We start from the raw sequence: 19,772 nt of genomic DNA on the forward strand, positions 1-19,772 counted from the left end.
ATCCTCCAACTTTTCTCTACTCTACCTTTTCACTATCAATAGTGTCTGGAAACGGCACAATGGACTCGCATCTCGTTCCCCGCGGATCAGATCGCAACTATACGGGATTCTTGACCAAGACGATTGTCTACTCGGGGACGCTGCTTATGTTCTTGACCGGTGGGTTACGTCGCTAAGCTAAGCTTTTAAGCCACGACCTTATAGCTTGGAACCATTAAAAAACTGACGAGATGAAAAAAATTTACTTTTTTGGTATAGCATTCGGATTGACTATATCTTCAATCGTCGTCCCAAAATGGGTCAGTTATTCTAACCACAAGGTACGCAATGCCCCTCCCATCACCATACTACCATGCACTAACACGAGCTTCAACGCTACAGCACTCCTACTCCTATGGTCTCCACCGCCGCTGCTCCTCCCTAACCGACACCTGCGAAAGCTTCCCGCAAGGCGAAGACTGCCACGGCGAAGGCCGCTACTTCTGTTCCATGTGGCGCTCGGTCGGGTTCCTGATGTCCTTTGCCGTGGTGCTCGAGGGCATAAGCGTGGTTTCGTATCTGATTATTTTATCCGGTGGAAAAAGGCTGCGGGAGTCGGGGTGGAAGGTGCTCAGTTTGTTGATTGTATTGGGGGCGGTTGTGCAGGCTGCTAGTGTTAGCATTGTGGTAAGTCCTCTTACCTGGTTAATTGGATTGGATTGGTGGGCAGAGGTTGATCAATGCAGGCATATCTGTACGACAACGAGGATCGGTTCTTTGCTGGGTGGAAGTTGGGAGAAAGTTGGGTTTATTGCACAGTGAGCTGGGGGTTGAGTTTGGTTTGTGCGGTGGTGTTGGTTCTTGCTGCGAATACGTTGCCGTCTGAAGGGGGGTATGAGTTGATTCCGGATCATTTTTGATTGAATGTCTAGTAACCCATTGATCCGGCTGGTCTGGTGATGGTGGTAGTCGTGATCTGATGATCTTATGGTGGCGATGGCGATGCCGAGTCTGGCATGTGCCGGCTGATTCGGATTCTTATGATTTACGACGGTATCTGATTGGAAAAGCCGGGGGATCTCTGATACGGGTTTACGATTCGATTCGATGTGCGTTGAGGGTTAATATTGGCGTTATGGAGCATATTTTTGTTATGGTGGTTATCTTGATACATTGCTAATGTCCATTCAATGACAGACTGTTATCTGGTATCGATCTCAAAACTAGCTAGCCCCAACAACCTGTATCCCAGACACATAAGAAAGAACACAAAAAAGCAAGCAACAATCTAAACCTTCTGCAAAGCACCCCTCTTACTAACCCTCTTCGTACCCTTATTCACCTTCCCACCAGCAGCCCTAGCCCTCTTCTCCCTCACCCTCACTCTTTCCATCTCAAACACCCACCCCTGGAACTCCGGCAGAATCTCAATGTCCGGAAACCTGATCTCTTTCTTCCTTCCCTCCTCCCGCAGAACAGTCAAGTACTCCAACAAACGGCTGATGATGCCACGGACGTCGTCAAAGGATTTGTTGGGCCCGACTTCCTGGCGCAACCAGTCGGGGACGGGGGCGGGTTCGATGTTGGGCCTCTTGCGTCGGCATATGGCTTTATTCTTGACTTTGGAAGGGGTACTGCGGCGGCAGGGGGTGTGTTCGGAGAAGGAAGGGTTGTCGTCGTGATCGTTGTCGTTGGAAGATCCAGATACTGAAACGGTCTCATCGCCTTCACCGTCCCTGTTGTCCTCTCCCTGCCCCTGGCCTCTTGCAGCACTAACCCTCTCACTCTTGCGCACACCAGCTCTGCCCCCTCCATGCCTGTCATCATATCCACCATCAACCCTCTCAACCTCCCTCCGTCTCAAAACCATCTCAAACCCCTTCACCCCACCCCACCTCTCCATCCGCCCCAACGAGTCCAGCAACAACTCCGCCTGCGTAAATGGCCACTGGGTTGACCTGTAGCGCGCGCGCTGGTAGTGCTTTCGGCAATAGTGCACCCACACGGTGACGGGAACGAGCTTTGTAACGGCTTTGTTGCGTCCGAAGATGTGCGAGATTACTTTTCGAAGATGTTTGGTGGGGGAGGAGGTGGTTGTGGTGCAAGGTTTTGTGAATTCGCAGGGGGGTTCGGGATCGCCCTCGTTGGTTCGTGGGTGGTTGGTGTGCCCGGGGACGAGAGAGTTGCTGCTATTGTTGTTGTTGTTGTTGGGGTAGCGGTTGAAGCTGTAGCTGATAGGCGCCATGCTGGACATTTTAACTTGGCTTGGACGTGTAACTCAAGCAAAACAGACATAAGATATAAGACGCAAGTGCGGGCTATGTAAAGCAAAATACAAATGATCACCACTGAGCAAAGCGAGAGAAGAAAGATGGGAGAACGACAGACACCACAGATCCCATATTTATACCCAAACAAACACCTTAAAGGTGCAAAGAGGTGGGCTATCAATTCACAATCCGATCGATAAGTACTATTTACTGTTTCAACGGGAATTACCATGCCGCCGTAGCCGCTGGAAGGGAAATGTCTTATTCACTGAAATGGGATGATGGGAGATGCCGTTGGATCTTTGTGGAAGTTGGCATTATGCTAATCTGGCATTGTAGCGTAAAGAAGCATTGTCTGTGTCTCTGTCCGGAACAATTGGAATTTAGCATAAGGATGATTGACAATGAATGCTGTCTCTTGTGCAGTTCATTGCTTTGAGAAGTCTCGTAAAGAGAGCAGGGATAAAAGACTCGTTTATAGATAGAGAGTATGGGGAGACAAATGAAGGAAGAAAGGTTAAGCTGGATGGGCCATGGCATGTCCAAGATTTAAGTCGGATGGCCCTACATAATTGGTAGGGGTAGGAGACGGTTTTATACCAGCCTAAAGCGAATGAACTAGAGCGAGACATAGTGTACAGAGTATACAAAAGAAGCGATGTTGCAATATTTTCATGTTGAATGACTTGAATACAATAGTTATGCGTGTACGTGTACAATAATTAAACAAAAACTCCGACCATGCAGATGATACCTTTTAATCATGTTGTCGTATCCCTCCCGTGTCAAGTACAATCTCATGTCCATCCGTATGCAATTCATCAGGCGTCAAACAATGCAATAAAATATACAGGCGTCACTTTCATAAAATCAAACTGCATAGCCAGTAGTCGCTCGCGGGACGTATTTCCGAACCGCCCGGTTCGTGTTGTGGCCTACAGACCCGATGTCAATCGTGTTGAGTTCCCGGCTCAATGCTTCCATGCCTCTGCCTTCATTGCCACTGACATGGTTGTAGTTGGTGCCGGCGGGTATTATCGGGTAACTTTGGTTCATGGGTTGTGCGATAGGGACCTTAGCGGGGATAGGTGGTCCAGTGCTCGCAGGTGCGTACAGGCTTGACGTGTGAGACCCAGGGGATGGTGAGACGGATTTTCGCGAGGACGAGTAAGAGTCCATGCCAGGGGACCGGCTGTAGTCCCTCCCGCGGTTGTACTCTGTGTATGTGTCACGTCCACGGACCAAGTCCATTCGCGGGGATGTTCGCTCGACTGCCATGGAGCCCCGCTGGTATGAGTTGTTGGGACGTGCTAGGGTTTTATCTGGCGAGTATGTCCGTTCTCGATCGGCCGAGGGCTTGAATGTCACACGAAGAGGTCGGGACTCCCTGACTGGAGGCGGACTTTGAGCGGGCGGGTTCTTGAAGCGAACGACGAGTTCAGGCTTCCGGTTTTTCTTCTCTGGCTCAGGTGCCCATGTGTCAGTCGGCAGGTGGTCGGAGGGATCGATCTCGCGTCCGTTATCGTCGATTATAGGCCCGGGATCCCGTTTTGCTTCTGCCTCGCTCCGTCGCGCGGCTTCCATTGCCTGAGATGGCGAATCATACTCGCGAGCAGGATCCGCATTTAGAGCAGATCGTGATGCATTGGGGTTCAGTGCGTCGTACGAGTCCGGCGAGAAGGGTATCGATCCGGATGAGCGCGCTTCAACCGGGGGTGGCTGTGGACTAACAGATTTGCGCCGTGGAATGACGCGAGAATCAGAGGCTGCTGAGCCCCCTCTGCTCCTGACCAAAGCGCCGCTCATCGATCCTCGGTCTTCTGCGGGTTGGGGTGCAGGTTGCGACACGGGCTTCGCGGGCGGGTCAACAGGATACGGAGGCATAACAGGTGTCGGCTCTGGGGGCATAGACACAGGCGGCTGCGAAACGGGTGGCTGAGAAGCAGGCGGTTGAGTAACCATACCGTCCTCTTCAAACAGGACGCTGCGCCTCTTGCTCTCCCTTCGTTCATGGTGCATACGGTCTGTCTCTGCGTCTGCAATTCCAGGGTCAAAACCGGCGACCAGGCTGGGGGGCATAGATGACGTGGTTGTATGGGGAGGGAGGTCCTGCAATCGAACGTTGTCTGGTACGTAGTGAGAAGGCTGGGATGGAAGGTTTACATCATCTGAAGCACTTGGGGAAGATGCATACTCTGGAGAGTAGGCTCTGTAAGATGTTCGTGGCGAAGGCACTAACTGCTGACTCGACTGCCCTAGGCCTGATCGATGCACCGGCGGGGGAGGTGGGGGGCCTTCGTCTTCTTCGTCTTCCACCTTGGGCTGCATTCTAGAATATTGTATCTGAGGCTCGCCGCGGCTCATCGAATTGCGCAATGAGCTATGGGTACTGGCGAGGGAGTTGCTGTGCTGACGATAATAGAGACGGTCGTGTTCTGGTTCTAGCCCCACCTCTGGCAGTGGTGCTGGCACGTACTCGTGCGGTGGTTCATCTGGCATACTCCGCGAATGCCGTAGAGCATAATTACCGGCTTGCTCATAAGAAGCTGGTTCATCACCGTGAAGGAATCGCTCAGACGACGAAAATGGATAGTCCTGAGTGCTTGGTTGGCGCGGGCGCGTTTCGTATACATGAGAGTTATGTCGTGGCTCAACAGGTTCTGTAGGTTGCAGTTGCTCTTGACTGCTTTGGTACAGGTCTTGTCTCGATACGCGATAGTCCACAGGAGGTGGAACCCCATCATATGAAGAATGCGGTCGTCCATGGTTAGAGCGCGCTTGCAAAGCATAAGACTCATGCGGAGGTTCACGGTACGAGTGCTGCTGCTCTACCGGGTCGTATCTGGAAGCTGGTGTGGCTTGCGGATAAGTCACAGGGGGATGAACGGGGGCTGGTTGATGAATCGCAGGGGGGAGTTTCGCAGGTAGAGCAGGTTGGCTCAAATGTCTTTGGAAATCATCGAAGCTCTCATGTCCTCTCGCTGGCCGCGGGCCTGTAGGAGCATGTGTCGGCACATCGTATTCGGTTGGTATAATCATTGAATGCCTCGAGGGTTGGCGTAAATGCTCACTGCTACCATTATGGGCCGGCATCGAATAAGTATGGTGATGACCGTATTGCTGCTGTTGTTGTTCAGGGTAAGGAGCTCTAACAGATGGGAGCTGTGACGGAGCGGGGGCTGTATGTAATTTCTCTGGGGGCGGTGGTCGTACATGAGTTGGGTTATTGGGATCGGTCGGTAACGGACGTCGCCTAATGTCTTTCGGTTGCCGGGGCCCCGACACGGTGGACGAACTGGATGTTGAGCCGCTGGTTCTAGCTTGTACCCTCCCTGCAGCATGGCTTCGTCGTTCGATCACGGCTTCATCCTGCACACGCGTATCATAAAATGTCATTTCGATACGAACCTCGCCGGCATATCTCCCGCGATACTGTAGCGGATGCCAATTGTCGCTCTGGCCACCGCCAGGGATAATCAGGTCCTTGAGATCAACCCAAGTTTCTCCAATCATATCGGTTTTCTTATCATCATTGAACACGGACACCTTGAGTCTGTAATAGTCGGGCGATTCATGTACGGTAAAGCGAAGCTCATAATCCCTGTACCTGTCAGTACCCATTGCTATAAGACCATCGACTGGGTAATTACCATCTGGGAGTTTGTCCACCGCGCAAGTCAGTCTCGGTCTTCTTGGCCTCCTTTCCCAAGCGAGCCGCACAGTAAGGATTTTGTTTGCCCATAGTTTTTCTGTTCGGCAGGTTCTTTGCGCGATCAATAATCGCCACGAGCGTCCCAATTGACGGTCCATCAACGGACATATCAGCAAAGATGCCCGCGGCATGGTTGACCGTGGACATCCGGGGGAGTTGTCTGGAAGCCATGATGGAATTCCTCTCCGACAATGCGCTTCTTAAACAGGAATAATGAATAGACGTCCAGTATCCTGGGTAACCGAAATCAACACAATGCAAAAAGATCGTCTCGCTAGGAGAAGCACCTCAAGTCCCAGTCATGGAGTATAGACGAGTCGTATGGGGTAGTAGAAACGAATGGAAGACCAATGCAGGCAGTCGACGAACGACAAATGGTCCGGATGGAAACAAGCGACAAATTGGAAGAGAAAGAAAGAAAATAAGAAACAAGTGGCAGATGCAAAAAGAAGAACGAGTGAGTGAATGGCTGAGAGAGGGATGACGAAGGGTGTCTATCGATACGCGCGATAAGCCTCGATAGCGCTAGTACCGTATGGTATGTAGTTTACAGAGCTGTTATTGGCGGTAGAGGCCGTATAGTGGGATACTACGGAATGAGAGAGGCTGGGATTCGTCGAAAGTGTGGCTGGTCGTTGTCTTTGATTGGCCATGGCGGGTGTTCCTGCATGCGCGTCAACAAAATACCACCGGATTACATACCAATACGAATCTATCCTCCAGCAAGTATGTACTCCGTATATACTACTACAGCACACCACCGAATACTATATACGGCATTTCTAGGTAGAGAAGCCCTTTCACTGCTTTGATCGCATGAATGATCCCTGCATGTATCAGCAAGATTACACGGCGCTCAGACAATGAACTCAGCCCAGATCCAGAGCCGATCTGCCCGTCCCCAGCCACGCTATTTCTGCTTCAGACAAAGGGAAAAAGAAATGAGAACAGGAAAAATAGTTGCACAAACCCACCCTCAAGAGTCATGCAAATACGTCTTCCGGATGCTCTTCCGGCGCTTTTCTCCCCACAATAGCTTACTCTTTGTGGTGTCACCGACGATAACACGACTCGTATAAAGGCCGGATGGCGATTCTCTCTCTCCACTCCTGACGGCGTCACCGTAAACTGGCAGGCGTTTTCCCCCTAGTGACAGGTACCGACCCATAGCGTCTCGGAAATTAGAATTATGATCGTTGGTGTGCAGCAGGCGTGTGGGATAAGCTCGAATCCTTGTCGATATCAGGTAGAAAAGATGTTGCCTGTGGGTTGCTTCGGGCCCATTTCAGGTTTTTCGTGCCAATACTGTATCTATCAACAGCCCGGTCGTCGGCTATGTTTCGCAATTGTCTTCACGGCGAATATGGAAGCCTACCTAGGTTGCTAAAGATAGCTGCATTGTACGGAGTGTACGAGCAACTATGCAGAATACGATCAAAGGGCGCAGTCCACGTTCTACTCTAATTCCATTGCCAGTAATGTGAAATCCGACTCTCGACTGCCGAGCGGCAAGCTGGGGTGTCAGTATGGAATGCTACCAGACGCTTCTTGGAATGGCCAAGAATCTGCTGGGACCAGAATGCGGTCTAGGTCTGAAAGACGGTAAATGGGGAAGCAACGAAACGAAAAGAGACACAAAACTTCTGGAATAGGAAGTGGAATTGGTGGATCAGGTGACCGCCATCTTGAGTGTTCGTCGGACTTCTCTCAAGGGCTCCAGAACACTTTCGACTACATAATATGTTAGTTCAACTTCGCCGGTGGCAAGGTACCTAGCGGTGTCTTAAAGTACAGTGACCACCATGCCTATATGAGTTGCTAACGGGTATGTTCCTTAGAGGCTTCGCTCCGCTAAGAATGTATCGAACAAGCTCCCATGCGCCTTCGATGAGTTGGCTTTGCGCTGGAACCGCAGTACACGCTCTCCGCCTTTTGCATGCCATAGATCATTGACCGGAGAGTTCCCGGAGAACAACACAACAGAATTGCCCAAATGTTCGTTCAGACTGCAGTACTAGCCAAGGATACCTGATTCTGACAAACCGGCCCACCAGTACAGACGACGCGTTGGATGATATCCAGCACATAGATTATGCCGCCTTTTGCGCAAAGCTCGCAACATTGAACAATAACTAACAATTCATCCTGCACAGGTGCGCTTGTCTCATATGTTGTCTGCTCCCTGGATCATGCCCTGTCCGAGCAAAAACCCTTCCGTTGGTTCAATGGACGCCATTAAGGTCACCTCATGCTCCTATGTAGTACTTACAGCTCTAATACAGTAATTTTCAATCTCTTTACAATAAATTACAATGTTGAGTATGCTATTCTGTATTAGTGGCTGTCATATGTGTAATTACATACACCAACGCGCTAACCCGATAAGGAATGACCGATAGAACTTTTCCCAATGCGACCAAAAAGAAAATCTTCCTAGCACCAACCATCATCGCATTTTACACCGCGCTCCAGCAGAGCTCCGGGACGACATAATACCAACAATTCCTTTTGACCAATTGCGACTGTGTATCTGAAAGACCAAGGAAACCCCTCGCAGCCATGGCTGCCCCCGTTCTCCCTCTGCAGCAGGTCAAGCTACCAGCGCTGCCCTCGACCCGTCTAACACCAGAGCAACAATACTGGAAGACCTTCAAGAACCCTCTCTTAATCCCCTCGCCGGCAAATGGCCCCGTCAACCTCATTACTCAACCTGCTGCTCCGTCATCCGCCGCAGCCTTCCCGTCCCTCACTCAACCCCCCGATGTCTTCACCGTTACCACCGGCGCCCGCGTGCAAATCTACTCCATCCGTACTAGAAAGCTCCTTCGAACAGTCACCCGCTTCGATGATACCGTGCGAGCAACAGATATCCGTCCGGACGGCCGTGTTCTGGCAACCGGTGACGAGTCAGGTACAGTGCAGGTGTTTGACGTGGGATCTCGTGCGATTTTGAAGACGTGGAAGGATCACAAGCAGCCCGTGTGGGCGACGAAGTTTTCGCCCAGTGACCCAACGTCTGTTTTCACGGCTAGTGATGATAGAACGGTTCGGTTGTGGGATCTGCCTAGCGAGAATAGTGTGCGGGCATTTGTTGGGCATACGGATTATGCGCGCAGTGGTGGGTTTATGCCGGGATCGCTGGCGTCGTCTGGTGTGATTATTTCGGGTAGTTACGATCGGACGGTGAGATTGTGGGATCCGCGAATGGAGAACCGGTCTGCCATGACCTTCAAGATGGGTGCGCCTATTGAAGAGGTTCTGCCTATGCCTACTGGAAGTACGGTTCTGGCAGCTGCGGATAACAAGATTGCTGTCCTGGATATTGTGGCCGGAAAACCATTGCACATGATCCAGAGTCACCAGAAGACGGTCACTTCGCTTGCGCTGGCCTCTGGCGGCGAGCGACTGCTAAGTGGTGCGCTGGACGGACACATGAAGGTGTTTGAGACTACCGGGTGGAACATGGTTTCGGGGTCGAAGTACCCGTCTCCGATTCTCTCTCTCAACGCTATCACATCAGGCATCAACCGTGAAGACAAGCACATCGCCGTTGGTATGCAGTCCGGCCTGCTGTCAATCAAGACCCGACTCTCCGGACAGCAGAAGATCAAGGAACGCGAACGCAAGAAAGAAATGCAAGCCCTGCTCGAAGGCAAACTCGAAGAATACGACCGCAAAGTCGCAAAACAAAAGCGCGGCTCCGGCTGGGACAAGCGGTTACGTGGACGCGACTTCATTGGCGAAGGAGTAGACATCGTGATTGAAGGGCAAGACAGCAAGAAGCGCAAGAAGGAGCAAGCCTGGGAAAACGACATCCGCAAGGCCCGTTACTCCGCCGCGCTTGACCAAGTCCTCACCGGAAGCGACAAGACTGCACAGCTCACTTGCCTGACGACCCTCCGGCATCGGTCGGCGCTGCGGGCGGCGCTGCAAGGACGGGACGAAGTCACTCTGCAGCCTGTGTTGCAGTGGGTGTACAAAAACATTACGGAACCGCGGTTGGTGACTCTGAGCGTTGAGGTTGGTATGAACCTGCTGGACATTTACTCTGCGAACCTGGGCCAGTCGGCGCAGATCGACAAGATAGTTTCGCGGTTACACCGACGGGTACGGGATGAGGTGGAGATGGCACACCAAGCATGCCAGACGAAGGGGATGTTGGATATGCTGCGTGCCTCTTGAGTAATTCTAGCAAAAAGTGATGAAGCGTTGGCGCCTGGCCATGAAAAGCATGTTTGTATAGATTTGGATACCTCGGATGGAGTTAGGGTTTGACATGTCAATATCGATAATGCATGACTTGTAAGACTTAAGTACAGACCTCGTTCAAGATCGATAGAGCTTGGAAAACCCACCCTCCGGCGGCTGCAACCAATTCCTCCCATCATACTCCCACCCCTCACCCCCTTCAATAACATGGAACGTATACGCAAACCGACTCCTCCCACTCGTATTCTTCTCACTCTTATGCAGCACGTTCCCATGAATCAACACCAACGACCCAGCCTTGATATCCAACACTTCCACCTCCTCCCCTCCTTCTCCAACATTATCTTCCATCCCCTTGGGCAGCTGTGGCCCATCATTCTCCACAAACTCCGTCCCAACCGTAACACCCCCCTCCCCAAACTTCCTCACAAATCGCCTCTTAATCGCACCTCCCTTAGACCCCTTGTGCGAGCCCTTATACATCCCCAGCGTGCCGTTCTTGGGTCCAGCGTCTTGTAGTGCATACCACCACCCGACTGCAGACGGGGGACTCGTGTACAGAAACTCCGAGTCGCGGTGGGAGGGCACAGCACCGCCTATCGAGGGCTGTTTGCAGATAACCATACTCTGGAGCACGCGGGGGTCGGTGAAACCAAGCGACTTTGCAATTGCAGCATTCCGCTCTGAGAGGGAAACTTTTTCAAATGGTGGTGACAACGCATGTAGTGCATGCCCGATCTTATTAATCGCGAGATGTTTCGGTTTATTCAGCGTCGGTTTCTCGTTCGGTTTCTGGGAATCGGAGGTGAACGCATCCGGCTCGAAGAAGAAGCGTACTTTATCACCGGAGGTTAAGAAGTAATCATCGCCGACATGGTCTTTTTTAGAATCGTTATCGTCGCCCGTTGTGAATTGCGTGAGGGGGTGGGATTCTAGCGGGAAGGTTTCGAGGAGGTGGTTGGTTTCTGTGATTAGGGAGGAGATTTCGGTAGGAGAGAGGTAGTCTGGGAGAACGAGGTAGCCGTTTTCATTGAAGAAGGTAAGTTGGTCTTGAGACAGTGCCATCTTTGCGGTTGGTCTTGTTGTTGGGCGTTGGTGATGACGGTAGTGGGAGAAAAAGAAAGCGAGGTTGATAAGAAGCGGGGGAGCTTATCGGAGATAGCCGAGGCTTGGGATTGTATAGCTTCAGATATGCCTTTTTGGGTAGTTTGTGGTTTATTGTTTGGACCGGTCCAGAACACAGTTCCTCTGGTTATTGCATCAGTTGCCATACTCCGCATCACACCCAGTAAATGGTTTGTGTGGATCACTTCTTCAAGAACAATGGCCACCATCGTGGAGGCAAGTGACATCACCCGCCACGAGATGTTATCTATAAATTCCTCTTCAATCTCACTGTGATACTACCTAACGTCCACATAGAGCGTAAATAGTACAAGCATTCGCAAAGTAGTCAACCGACCTTTTATTCCTTTGCACAAACCCTGCAAAGACCAAAGGACAAAAGCAATGTCCAACTTCACCAGCACATCCTTCTCCTACACCTCAACAACCAACACCTCTGATAGTGGCACAACAACCGGCCGCCGTTTCTCCACTGCCTCAACAACCGACAAAGACGGCCTCACCATCATCCGCACCGCCCAGCAGGACCTCGGCCAACCCGCCATAATCGAAGAACGCCGGTACGACAAGTCCGGCCAGGAACAGCTGCTCCCTGCACCGCCGGAGATGGCCGCGTTACCGTCACCAGGGGCTGGCGTGGACGAGCTGGGAGAAGGGGAGTTGCAGAGGGTTACGGAGGTGAATGAGACGGCGAGTTATGGGGGTGGAGATTTAGGGTCAGAAGTTTATGGGTTGAATTCGAGTGAGAATGTTGGTGGGAAATGGGGAACTCTTAGGTCAGAGTACGTTTTTCTTTTCCTTTTTTTTTTTTTTTTTTTTTTTTTTTTTTTTTTTTTTTTTTTTTTGTGGCTTTGACTGGATTGATGGCTAATCATGTTAAGGACAGCGCCGGTTGAGACTGGTTCGACTAGGGTACAGTATGAGGATCCTAATACGGGAGCCAAATTGCGCAAGGAGTCGGAGATTGATATGTCCCAGTTGTTGGGATAAATGTATGCATAGCTATCAAGATTGTATATACTGGCCGTCAAATGTTATTTAATTACACTCGGATCCTTCCCTCACTCCATCGTGCCTTGGCTTTTTCAATGATAGCTGGCAGACCATATGCCCAGTGGCACAGCATCCCAGCCGAAAACCCAACAGCATCGTTCTTGAACCCCACCAAGAGACCAACAGTGACCATCATAACAGTCCAGCGCTTCCGGCATTCATCCTCACTCAGCACATGCTGACTATTGGCCAAATCTCGTGCATCGGATGTGTTCAGACTCTCGCCCACACTTATCAGTTCCAACCCCGACGCGATCACCATGACTCCCAGCAATGCCGCTGGGAAGCGCTTCAACAAGTCCACGAGCGTCTCACCGAAAACAAGTCCAATAACCACCTTGAGCACACCCAGGAATACCACGCTCGAGCCGGAACGAGCGCCAAACCGGTACTGTGCCGCAAGACCACCAGATCCGTGGCACACGGGCATCGCACCGAACCAGCATCCGACGAGGTTCATGGCAGCCACGCTGACCCCTATTGAGGTGGTGGATGGAGTACGTACCTGTGGCAGAAGATCACTTGCCAGATGTGTAACTGCCACAATTGAGTTCAAAGTCGTGAGTGGTAGTTGTCCGATACCAGCATCAACAGTACCCACGAGCCACTCATGTGGCCCTGGTACATTGGCAGTCGGATTCCAGAGTTGGAACGAGGGCAGGCGAGCCGAGGGGCCGGTAGCCGTGCGAATTATGGCGAATACTAGGCCCAAGAAGAGCACCAACAACGCATAAGGAGCCTTCCGATAAATGTTTGAGCCAAGAAGAGCCAGAAACGCCGCAATCGCCCAGATGCGGTTATCAGCCCATGAGGGATGGATCCACGACAAAGACGAGAGTATATTCCCTCCGGCCGCGATGATCAAGGACAATCCTGCACCAACCTGGATTCCTTTGATAACTGGAATGGGGATAGCATTGGTAAACCAGTGCAGTAGACCGGTTATACTGAAGATCAATACACATATGCTGACAAAAAGCCCCGCGGCTGCAATGGTACCATTACTGAATGATCTGGCAATAGCAACCGCTCCAATAGCTTTCATAGGCTGGACAGGTAGCGGTATGCCAAAGAAGAGACCGGTGATTATATTGTAGATCCCGGAAAAGATAAGCGTGCTAGAGAGCGAAATGGTGTCGTTGACGGCCAGTGCGATAGCTATAGGGAGAAATGTCCCCAGATCGCCCAGGGAGCCCGAAATCTCCGATACATATCGACGCCGGAATGTTTGAATATTGTGTTTGGTGATATCTCGGAGATCTGGAAGCATGATGGATGTCCTGGAGGAAGTGAGTTGATGTTGAGCGAGATCAGGTCGAGGATTCCCCGCTTTTTATGCCTGACAGATCATCTGATATCAGATAAGATCTTACTTCAGAATCGAGTTGAAGGGAGAATTCTATGCATTACAGTTTATTATCAGTTGACGTCTTAGTTATTGAATCTTGATATAATTGCATATTAACACCATCACTGAAGAAATGAAGATCTGCGAAAATGCCAGGGATTGATGGATGGGCCTTGGGGTGAGTTGAACGCAGATATATAATGGAGGGGAACCACTGCATTATTCTGATGTCTGTAATAATTATACATTCATAAGTTATTTTGTATCTTCTATTTCATAATTCTTTCCTTGTGTAGTTGGTCCAAGACTGCCAGTAAGGAGAATTTTGCTGCATCAAGACTATATTGAAATCAATTGGGATATGTACGACAAAGAAGACCAACTCATAGAAAGATGTCATGCAAGATGTGCTTGATAAGTGATTCGCATCTCGGGCTCCGGGGTAAACTTGAGCCGGTCTCATAGAGCCTTTAAGCTCGCGGTTTTGAAAGAAGCTTACAGCCCTAGGACTTGCATTCTTTCTCTGTTATAATAATATCGATAACTCGGCCAAATGAAGAACAACAGAGGCGATCCAGTGTCGAAGGCACAGGACCAAAAATGCTGTTCAAGATATCCAGTCCGCGGCCAAATCCACTACGACATCATTCAACCATCGACCAGCACCTAGGATTAACCACTGGGACGACGCATAATGAGTGATATCTTCGGATTAGAACCGTGTGCATTAAGCGTGAACGTACATGATCAATTCATCGGTAAATTCATTACGCAAAATCCCCAGAACCGATTTCTATAGAAGAAGGGACGGGGTGTACAAAAAAAACCATGCCAGAGAAAGAATGATAGATGAACGATAGAGAAGAAAGAAGATTGATAAATGTGGAGGACTAGAATACAGGCGGGCGACGTGACCATACTTATAGAACGTTCTATATGCAAGAGAGCAGGCATTCTGCTCGAGTACAAACGGACATATGTCTGCGACTCCAAAGGCAGATCCTCTGCTCAACTGCTTGGCCTATTATATACACGGAGGTAGCGTTGAGGGCTGTTGGATTGCCTCTTCCCATCCCAATACAGAAAGGGCTTACACACTTGTTCCTGACAGCTTCATCCATTGTTGATGGTAGCAGCATGCCTGTTATGTTACAATTCTTCAGCTTCGATTATATCAAGCATGGCCAGAGGGTATTGCACGAATCTGACCTGAGCTGCAGGGGCTTTTGCAGAATTCTCCGTCCTAGGCCGGTTCCGTACAATGAGCAGGATTAGCGTAAACAGAGCACAGGACGGTACTATCGGTCATCAGCTACCCAATATTAATTGTTTAGCCTCCTGGAATTGGATGACCTCCGGAGTACCCAAATAGGAAACCGGGCTGCTATCACCAGCGCACTCCACGTGATTTTAACTCATGAGAGTACCCATTTAAATACTCTTTGATACAAAGCGTCATCAAATTACATGATGTGTTCGCTTTCGAGGTCCTTTTTCCTGGCCTTGTGGTCATATTCCACGACAAGAAGTGCAAGTTGTCATGAAACCCTCAGTTATCATTTATAGTGCGCTAACTTTCTCTAATATGTGCGAATACTCAAAAATACTTTATAGAATGGATAGTCAGGTCCAATACTATTTCTATAAATTCGACATTTCTCAAGGGATCAACGTCAACAGATGTAGAGACCGACTTCCCCGCGGAGGATGTAAATAGTCGAAATATCAAGGGGGTCAGCCAGCCCTCAGAGTAAGCAAGACTTGATGGATTTACAACCAGAATCTTCTAATTTGTACTCTAGAAAGACCTACAGCGGGGCTTCGGCCATCCCAGACATATGGTTATTGAACAGAATTGCAGTGATCGTCCGCAGTTGCTGGCTGATTTCCGGCAGTATTTCAGGGCATTGATAAATTTTTAACCCAGCCGTACAGTGTGACGACGTTGTGGATGCTTCTGCAGGTTCCTGCTTTTATACACCAGTAACATCGAACATGATTACGACCACAACCCGTGGTGATGGAATGGAGATAAGCTATTCTGCACGAACGGATGCAACCGCACAGATGGCTGAGTGATAATCTGACCGACTGCGTTTTTTCCTAGGTTGATTCAATAACAAGTTCCCATCCGCGAAAGGCATACTACTCGGTGGTAGTTCATTATTCCTTCTGTCGTTTATTATATTCGTACAGGGAAACTAAAAATATATGGTACTGGCCGATAGACATGGGCATCTTTTACGAAAGCAAGTCAGGAGAGAATCACAAATGGTTAAATCGTAAGAATTATCTGCTCTCTCATAGTTTCTGAATAGACTGGAATCCCTGTATATACTGCAGAAAAGACATGTGACTACATGCATTCCAAGCATGATATATTAAAGCCTTTTGATGATGATTTAGGGGCTAGATCCGATAATCAAGCCAGAAATAGGCCTACTTCATCGCCCATCGAACGATCTCTGCTATTATTGCATTAAGCTGTTCTTTGAGCTTGTCAAAAGCCGGTGGTGTCAATCGGTAGATCCGCGCACGCCTAGTGGGTTTTTCGAAAAGTTGAGATGTCTCTTCTTGCATCATGAGACTACTTGCTCGACGCTCTATAGAATTGCGACGATCGGTGTGCATCGGTGAATTCGGGAGACTATCTGACTTGGAAACATCCGGCTTTCGAATTGAGCTTGAAGATAGATATTGAAAACGCTGAAATACTATTCTTCCTAATCTAAGTATGCTCGACGCTCGACTCAGAAACGGTTATCCATGTGGACTTAAGTCTCAATTTCTAATCATACACTCCGTGGATAGAGTATAAGTAAATCCACAAAACATCTGTAGTCTTGGAAAAGAGCTGTACTGCGAAGTGTTAATGGCTGCAATAAGTACTGCCATTTTTATGTTACAGAATTACCCATCCTATGCATCGTTCGACCCCTCTTCCTATCATATCATCAAGATGAGTGAGTGTAAGCCACCTATCTAAGAAATGGTATCGTGCGTAGCGAGTATTTTATATTGCTCTCGAACAACGGTATATAGGTTTCAACTCCCATAGCAAGAGTGAATAGCCGCTTAGTAGGAAGGACACCCTCTGGTGCCCGGGATAGTTATCGCTCATTGAACAACTATCAGCGAGAGAAGCAGGTTTCCCTAACACCAATACTAGTCACTAAATGGGTATGAGGGCCTATTACTTGTCAAATGACGACTCCCAACATTCTCATATACGGTGGATTAAACCCACAACTATCAAAACTTGTAGTACCGCAACTCATAAATAATACGATATTCATAACATAACGATGCTTGCACCAGGTGCGCTACGTACCAGTGACAGGCGCTGGTGTTATCGGATATCCCGAAGTAACAAATTGGATGATCTTCGGTCGGCTATTGAAATATAATGACGTCATTCCCCGCAGCGTTTTATGCCCAAGGACATGTCGATCTCGCATAGAGCATACAGTTCCATTTACAAGTACACACAAATACTCAAAACCCAATTCCAACTCGGTAGATAACAGCCCAACATACCACATAGACCACCGCGCACTCCTGAAACTCCTAGTGACACCATGCCCCTAAACCCGCCAACCACCGAAACAACCTCTACCTTCGATGCAGACCTAGCAAACCGCCACATTATATACGACTATGAAGCGCACGACCACGACGGCAACCCGGACAAATGGCGCTACGAAATATGGTTCTACAACGCCGACCGCGTGATCTACAGTATCCATGGCGGACCCATGGCCGGCCGACGAAACTACCAAGAAGCAACATACCAGTGCATTCGTCCCGGGGAGTTGTGGCAGTGTAATTGGCTCGAGGAGACGGGGTCGATTTGTTCACTTGTCTTTGATATTCCCCAGGGGACAGTTACGACGTTGTTGGGTTTATCGAGGGGGCATTGGGAGCGAAACGGGGCGGCGAAGGGGAATAAAAAGGTGAAGGAGGATTTAGAGAGGTGGAGAGGGTTGGCGGAGGTGGGAAGGCAGTCGGAGAGGATGATGTTGAGCAAGCAGGCGAGTATTGTGGAGGATTTTAGGGGGGCGGGGGAGTTGGAAGGGATTGAGATGGATTGGCCTACAATCTGATGTGTTGAGGATAAGATTGGATGTATATGAATAGAATCTCTATATTTTGTTGTCCTCTATAAGTGGTGCATGTATATCCGACCAGAGATACTCAAACATGATCCATTCAAAAGATCAAAAGCGTATATATACAATCCACAGCAGGCTCTCATGATGCCAGGGAGTGACAGCCAATGTAAGCTGCGATAGAGCTAGCGTGAGTGATATCCAGAGGTCATTGAAACTGACCAAGGCTGGTGCTTCGCTCTGCTGCGGAGTTGACAGCCATAGCACAGGCGCCATGATAGCCGCTCAGCGGTGTCGTCTGAATCACAGGATGATCGGTCTGGTAGTCTTGAACCAGCCGCACGGTAGACGATTGGCGCTATGCTTGGTAACAAGGTCCAAGGTGCAGATGCTGTTCGTGTCGCGATATAGCGATTTCGACGAATTCATTCAACGGAAAGATGGAATTGAGTCGGTTAAGAGTCTGGGTCTTCGTTGAATTTATTTCCGGACGGGGCTTGAAGACAAGCCAGTTCAATTTGTATATCGTCTTTACTGGAAGGAGGTGGGCTGTCATCGGATGGACTGCGACTGAAGATGGCGACGGCAACTTGTTCGGCCTGTTGACGGGCGCTCATACGATCGATATACCATGTTTTCCATGGGCTGATGTTCGACCCAGCTGTTTGGATGGTAGCGGTACGTTCTGGCTTTGATTCTTGAGCGAATCCTGGTACTGTTAGCACGTTGTTGTTACCACCAATCGACAGTAGGATCACATACGAATTACCGGAGCCGACTGAACATCAAAGAACTGAGGCGGACAGTTTTCCAAAAAGGGCGGAGTGGAGTGCATCTGGTCGAGAACCGTCTGCAAAGGATGCGAATTGTATTCACCCTCGGTCGCCAACTCATAGACAGCACCACTCAACAAATTCTTCAGATCCCTCGAACAGCGGGGACCCCAAATACCATCACATCCGTTGTTGTTTCCGGAAGGCGTGCCCGTCAAATTACCGACACGAAGACTCAGTTCGGATGTGCGGTTGGTGGTGATGGCCGAACTGTTGATCTCCCGACCGTAACGCAGCCAATAACTAACCTTGGTCATCGGACCATGGCCTTTACCCTGGGAATCTGCATCGTAGGCGTAATACAAGTTAACGTCCTCGAGGAAGAGTGGCGGGAGGTCGAGCGAGATGGCCGTCTGGGCCAGGGGATCAACACAGCCCCCATCCCAAAAGGTGCATAGCTGAGCCGAGGTCAAATGCAGGAACGTTGTCCATAATAACAACAACAGCGCGATGGGTCGACACCACCTTACACCAAAAGTCGAGGTAGCCATTGACAGGAGAGTATATTCTTGTATACCGTGATGAAAACGATCGATTGTGTTATTGTTCGGTAGTAGTAGAGTGACCAGGACCACCTCAGAGGCGCGACAGGGACAGAAAAGCAGCGGCCAGGACAACAACTGGCATGCTCGTCACCTCTGGTCGGTGGGAAATGAAGTGAGAGAATCTTGTATTTGGAAATTCGAGGTCTCAAAGATGAGAGGAATGATAGAAATAATAGCAGGATGGAAGAGAGTTGTTAGTTCAAGGGCATAATCTTGGGTGATCTCGTTCACCAATCAGGGATTTGTTGCCAGGAGAGTTGGAAGAATAGCCGTCCCGCAGCGCTTATTATTATAGCCAGTGAGATACACCGGTTGGCGATAATTAAAAGATAGCGTCTATAATAGTGTGGTGTTGAAGAAAAAGAGAGAAAAGAATAATGAACGGATAATAAGAGGGAAATAAACGAGAGGAGAGAATTTGAGAGAGAGAGAGTTTGGCTGGTTTCGCCGTGGGAGGGAAAGGGTGGAAAAGGGTCTGGGCGGTAGGTGCAATTATGATCTATCATTGGATGATGACAATCGGATCCCCCCGACGCATTACCGTAATACCGTTACGCAGGGTCACCAAAACAGGGATGGGTCCACCGCC

The 19,772-nt window shown here is 49.6% G+C and overlaps 8 protein-coding genes across 8 annotated transcripts; 3 read left to right on the forward strand and 5 right to left on the reverse strand.

Annotated features, from left to right (window-relative positions):
- Positions 1–59: 59 nt before the first annotated feature.
- Positions 60–899, forward strand: EURHEDRAFT_450268 (uncharacterized protein; the record flags this gene model as incomplete). Its single annotated transcript, XM_040783873.1, has 4 exons — positions 60–159; positions 259–320; positions 382–666; positions 726–899. The coding sequence occupies 4 exons, from the start codon at positions 60–62 to the stop codon at positions 897–899; spliced, it is 621 nt and encodes a 206-aa protein (XP_040641161.1).
- A 135-nt stretch (positions 900–1,034) lies between these two features.
- On the reverse strand, positions 1,035–2,372 carry EURHEDRAFT_295080 (putative pathogenicity factor). Its single transcript, XM_040778251.1, has one exon. The coding sequence runs from the start codon at positions 2,231–2,233 to the stop codon at positions 1,268–1,270; it is 966 nt and encodes a 321-aa protein (XP_040641162.1). The 5' UTR covers positions 2,234–2,372; the 3' UTR covers positions 1,035–1,267.
- Positions 2,373–3,119: 747 nt separating this feature from the next.
- EURHEDRAFT_513356 (uncharacterized protein) lies at positions 3,120–6,132 on the reverse strand (the record flags this gene model as incomplete). Its single annotated transcript, XM_040786157.1, has 2 exons — positions 3,120–5,850; positions 5,900–6,132. The coding sequence occupies 2 exons, from the start codon at positions 6,130–6,132 to the stop codon at positions 3,120–3,122; spliced, it is 2,964 nt and encodes a 987-aa protein (XP_040641163.1).
- A 2,076-nt stretch (positions 6,133–8,208) lies between these two features.
- Positions 8,209–10,215, forward strand: EURHEDRAFT_295504 (snoRNA-binding rRNA-processing protein UTP15). Its single transcript, XM_040778252.1, has 2 exons — positions 8,209–8,280; positions 8,348–10,215. The coding sequence occupies exon 2, from the start codon at positions 8,521–8,523 to the stop codon at positions 10,141–10,143; it is 1,623 nt and encodes a 540-aa protein (XP_040641164.1). The 5' UTR covers positions 8,209–8,280; positions 8,348–8,520; the 3' UTR covers positions 10,144–10,215.
- A 72-nt stretch (positions 10,216–10,287) lies between these two features.
- On the reverse strand, positions 10,288–13,618 carry EURHEDRAFT_513358 (PhyH-domain-containing protein; the record flags this gene model as incomplete). The annotated part of the gene is made up of 2 exons (XM_040786158.1): positions 10,288–11,248; positions 12,417–13,618. The coding sequence occupies 2 exons, from the start codon at positions 13,616–13,618 to the stop codon at positions 10,288–10,290; spliced, it is 2,163 nt and encodes a 720-aa protein (XP_040641165.1).
- Positions 13,619–17,190: 3,572 nt separating this feature from the next.
- EURHEDRAFT_295601 (uncharacterized protein) lies at positions 17,191–18,022 on the forward strand. Its single transcript, XM_040778253.1, has 2 exons — positions 17,191–17,212; positions 17,268–18,022. The coding sequence occupies exon 2, from the start codon at positions 17,275–17,277 to the stop codon at positions 17,797–17,799; it is 525 nt and encodes a 174-aa protein (XP_040641166.1). The 5' UTR covers positions 17,191–17,212; positions 17,268–17,274; the 3' UTR covers positions 17,800–18,022.
- A 238-nt stretch (positions 18,023–18,260) lies between these two features.
- Positions 18,261–19,129, reverse strand: EURHEDRAFT_450060 (uncharacterized protein; the record flags this gene model as incomplete). The annotated part of the gene is made up of 2 exons (XM_040783862.1): positions 18,261–18,514; positions 18,568–19,129. The coding sequence occupies 2 exons, from the start codon at positions 19,127–19,129 to the stop codon at positions 18,261–18,263; spliced, it is 816 nt and encodes a 271-aa protein (XP_040641167.1).
- Positions 19,130–19,240: 111 nt separating this feature from the next.
- On the reverse strand, positions 19,241–19,736 carry EURHEDRAFT_295615 (uncharacterized protein). Its single transcript, XM_040778254.1, has one exon. It carries the CDS (start codon positions 19,687–19,689, stop codon positions 19,411–19,413), a length of 279 nt encoding a protein of 92 aa, XP_040641168.1. The 5' UTR covers positions 19,690–19,736; the 3' UTR covers positions 19,241–19,410.
- Positions 19,737–19,772: the final 36 nt, after the last annotated feature.

Source organism: Aspergillus ruber, assembly GCF_000600275.1.
Source record: "Aspergillus ruber CBS 135680 unplaced genomic scaffold scaffold00005, whole genome shotgun sequence".
In the NCBI taxonomy this organism is placed as follows: Eukaryota; Fungi; Ascomycota; class Eurotiomycetes; order Eurotiales; family Aspergillaceae; genus Aspergillus; species Aspergillus ruber.

Excerpts from the sequence above, each read along its gene's own strand:
- EURHEDRAFT_295080 (XM_040778251.1), bottom strand. The coding sequence starts at position 2,233 with ATGTCCAGCATGGCGCCTATCAGCTACAGCTTCAACCGCTACCCCAAC.
- EURHEDRAFT_295615 (XM_040778254.1), bottom strand. The coding sequence starts at position 19,689 with ATGATAGATCATAATTGCACCTACCGCCCAGACCCTTTTCCACCCTTT.
- EURHEDRAFT_295504 (XM_040778252.1), top strand. The coding sequence starts at position 8,521 with ATGGCTGCCCCCGTTCTCCCTCTGCAGCAGGTCAAGCTACCAGCGCTG.
- EURHEDRAFT_295601 (XM_040778253.1), top strand. The coding sequence starts at position 17,275 with ATGCCCCTAAACCCGCCAACCACCGAAACAACCTCTACCTTCGATGCA.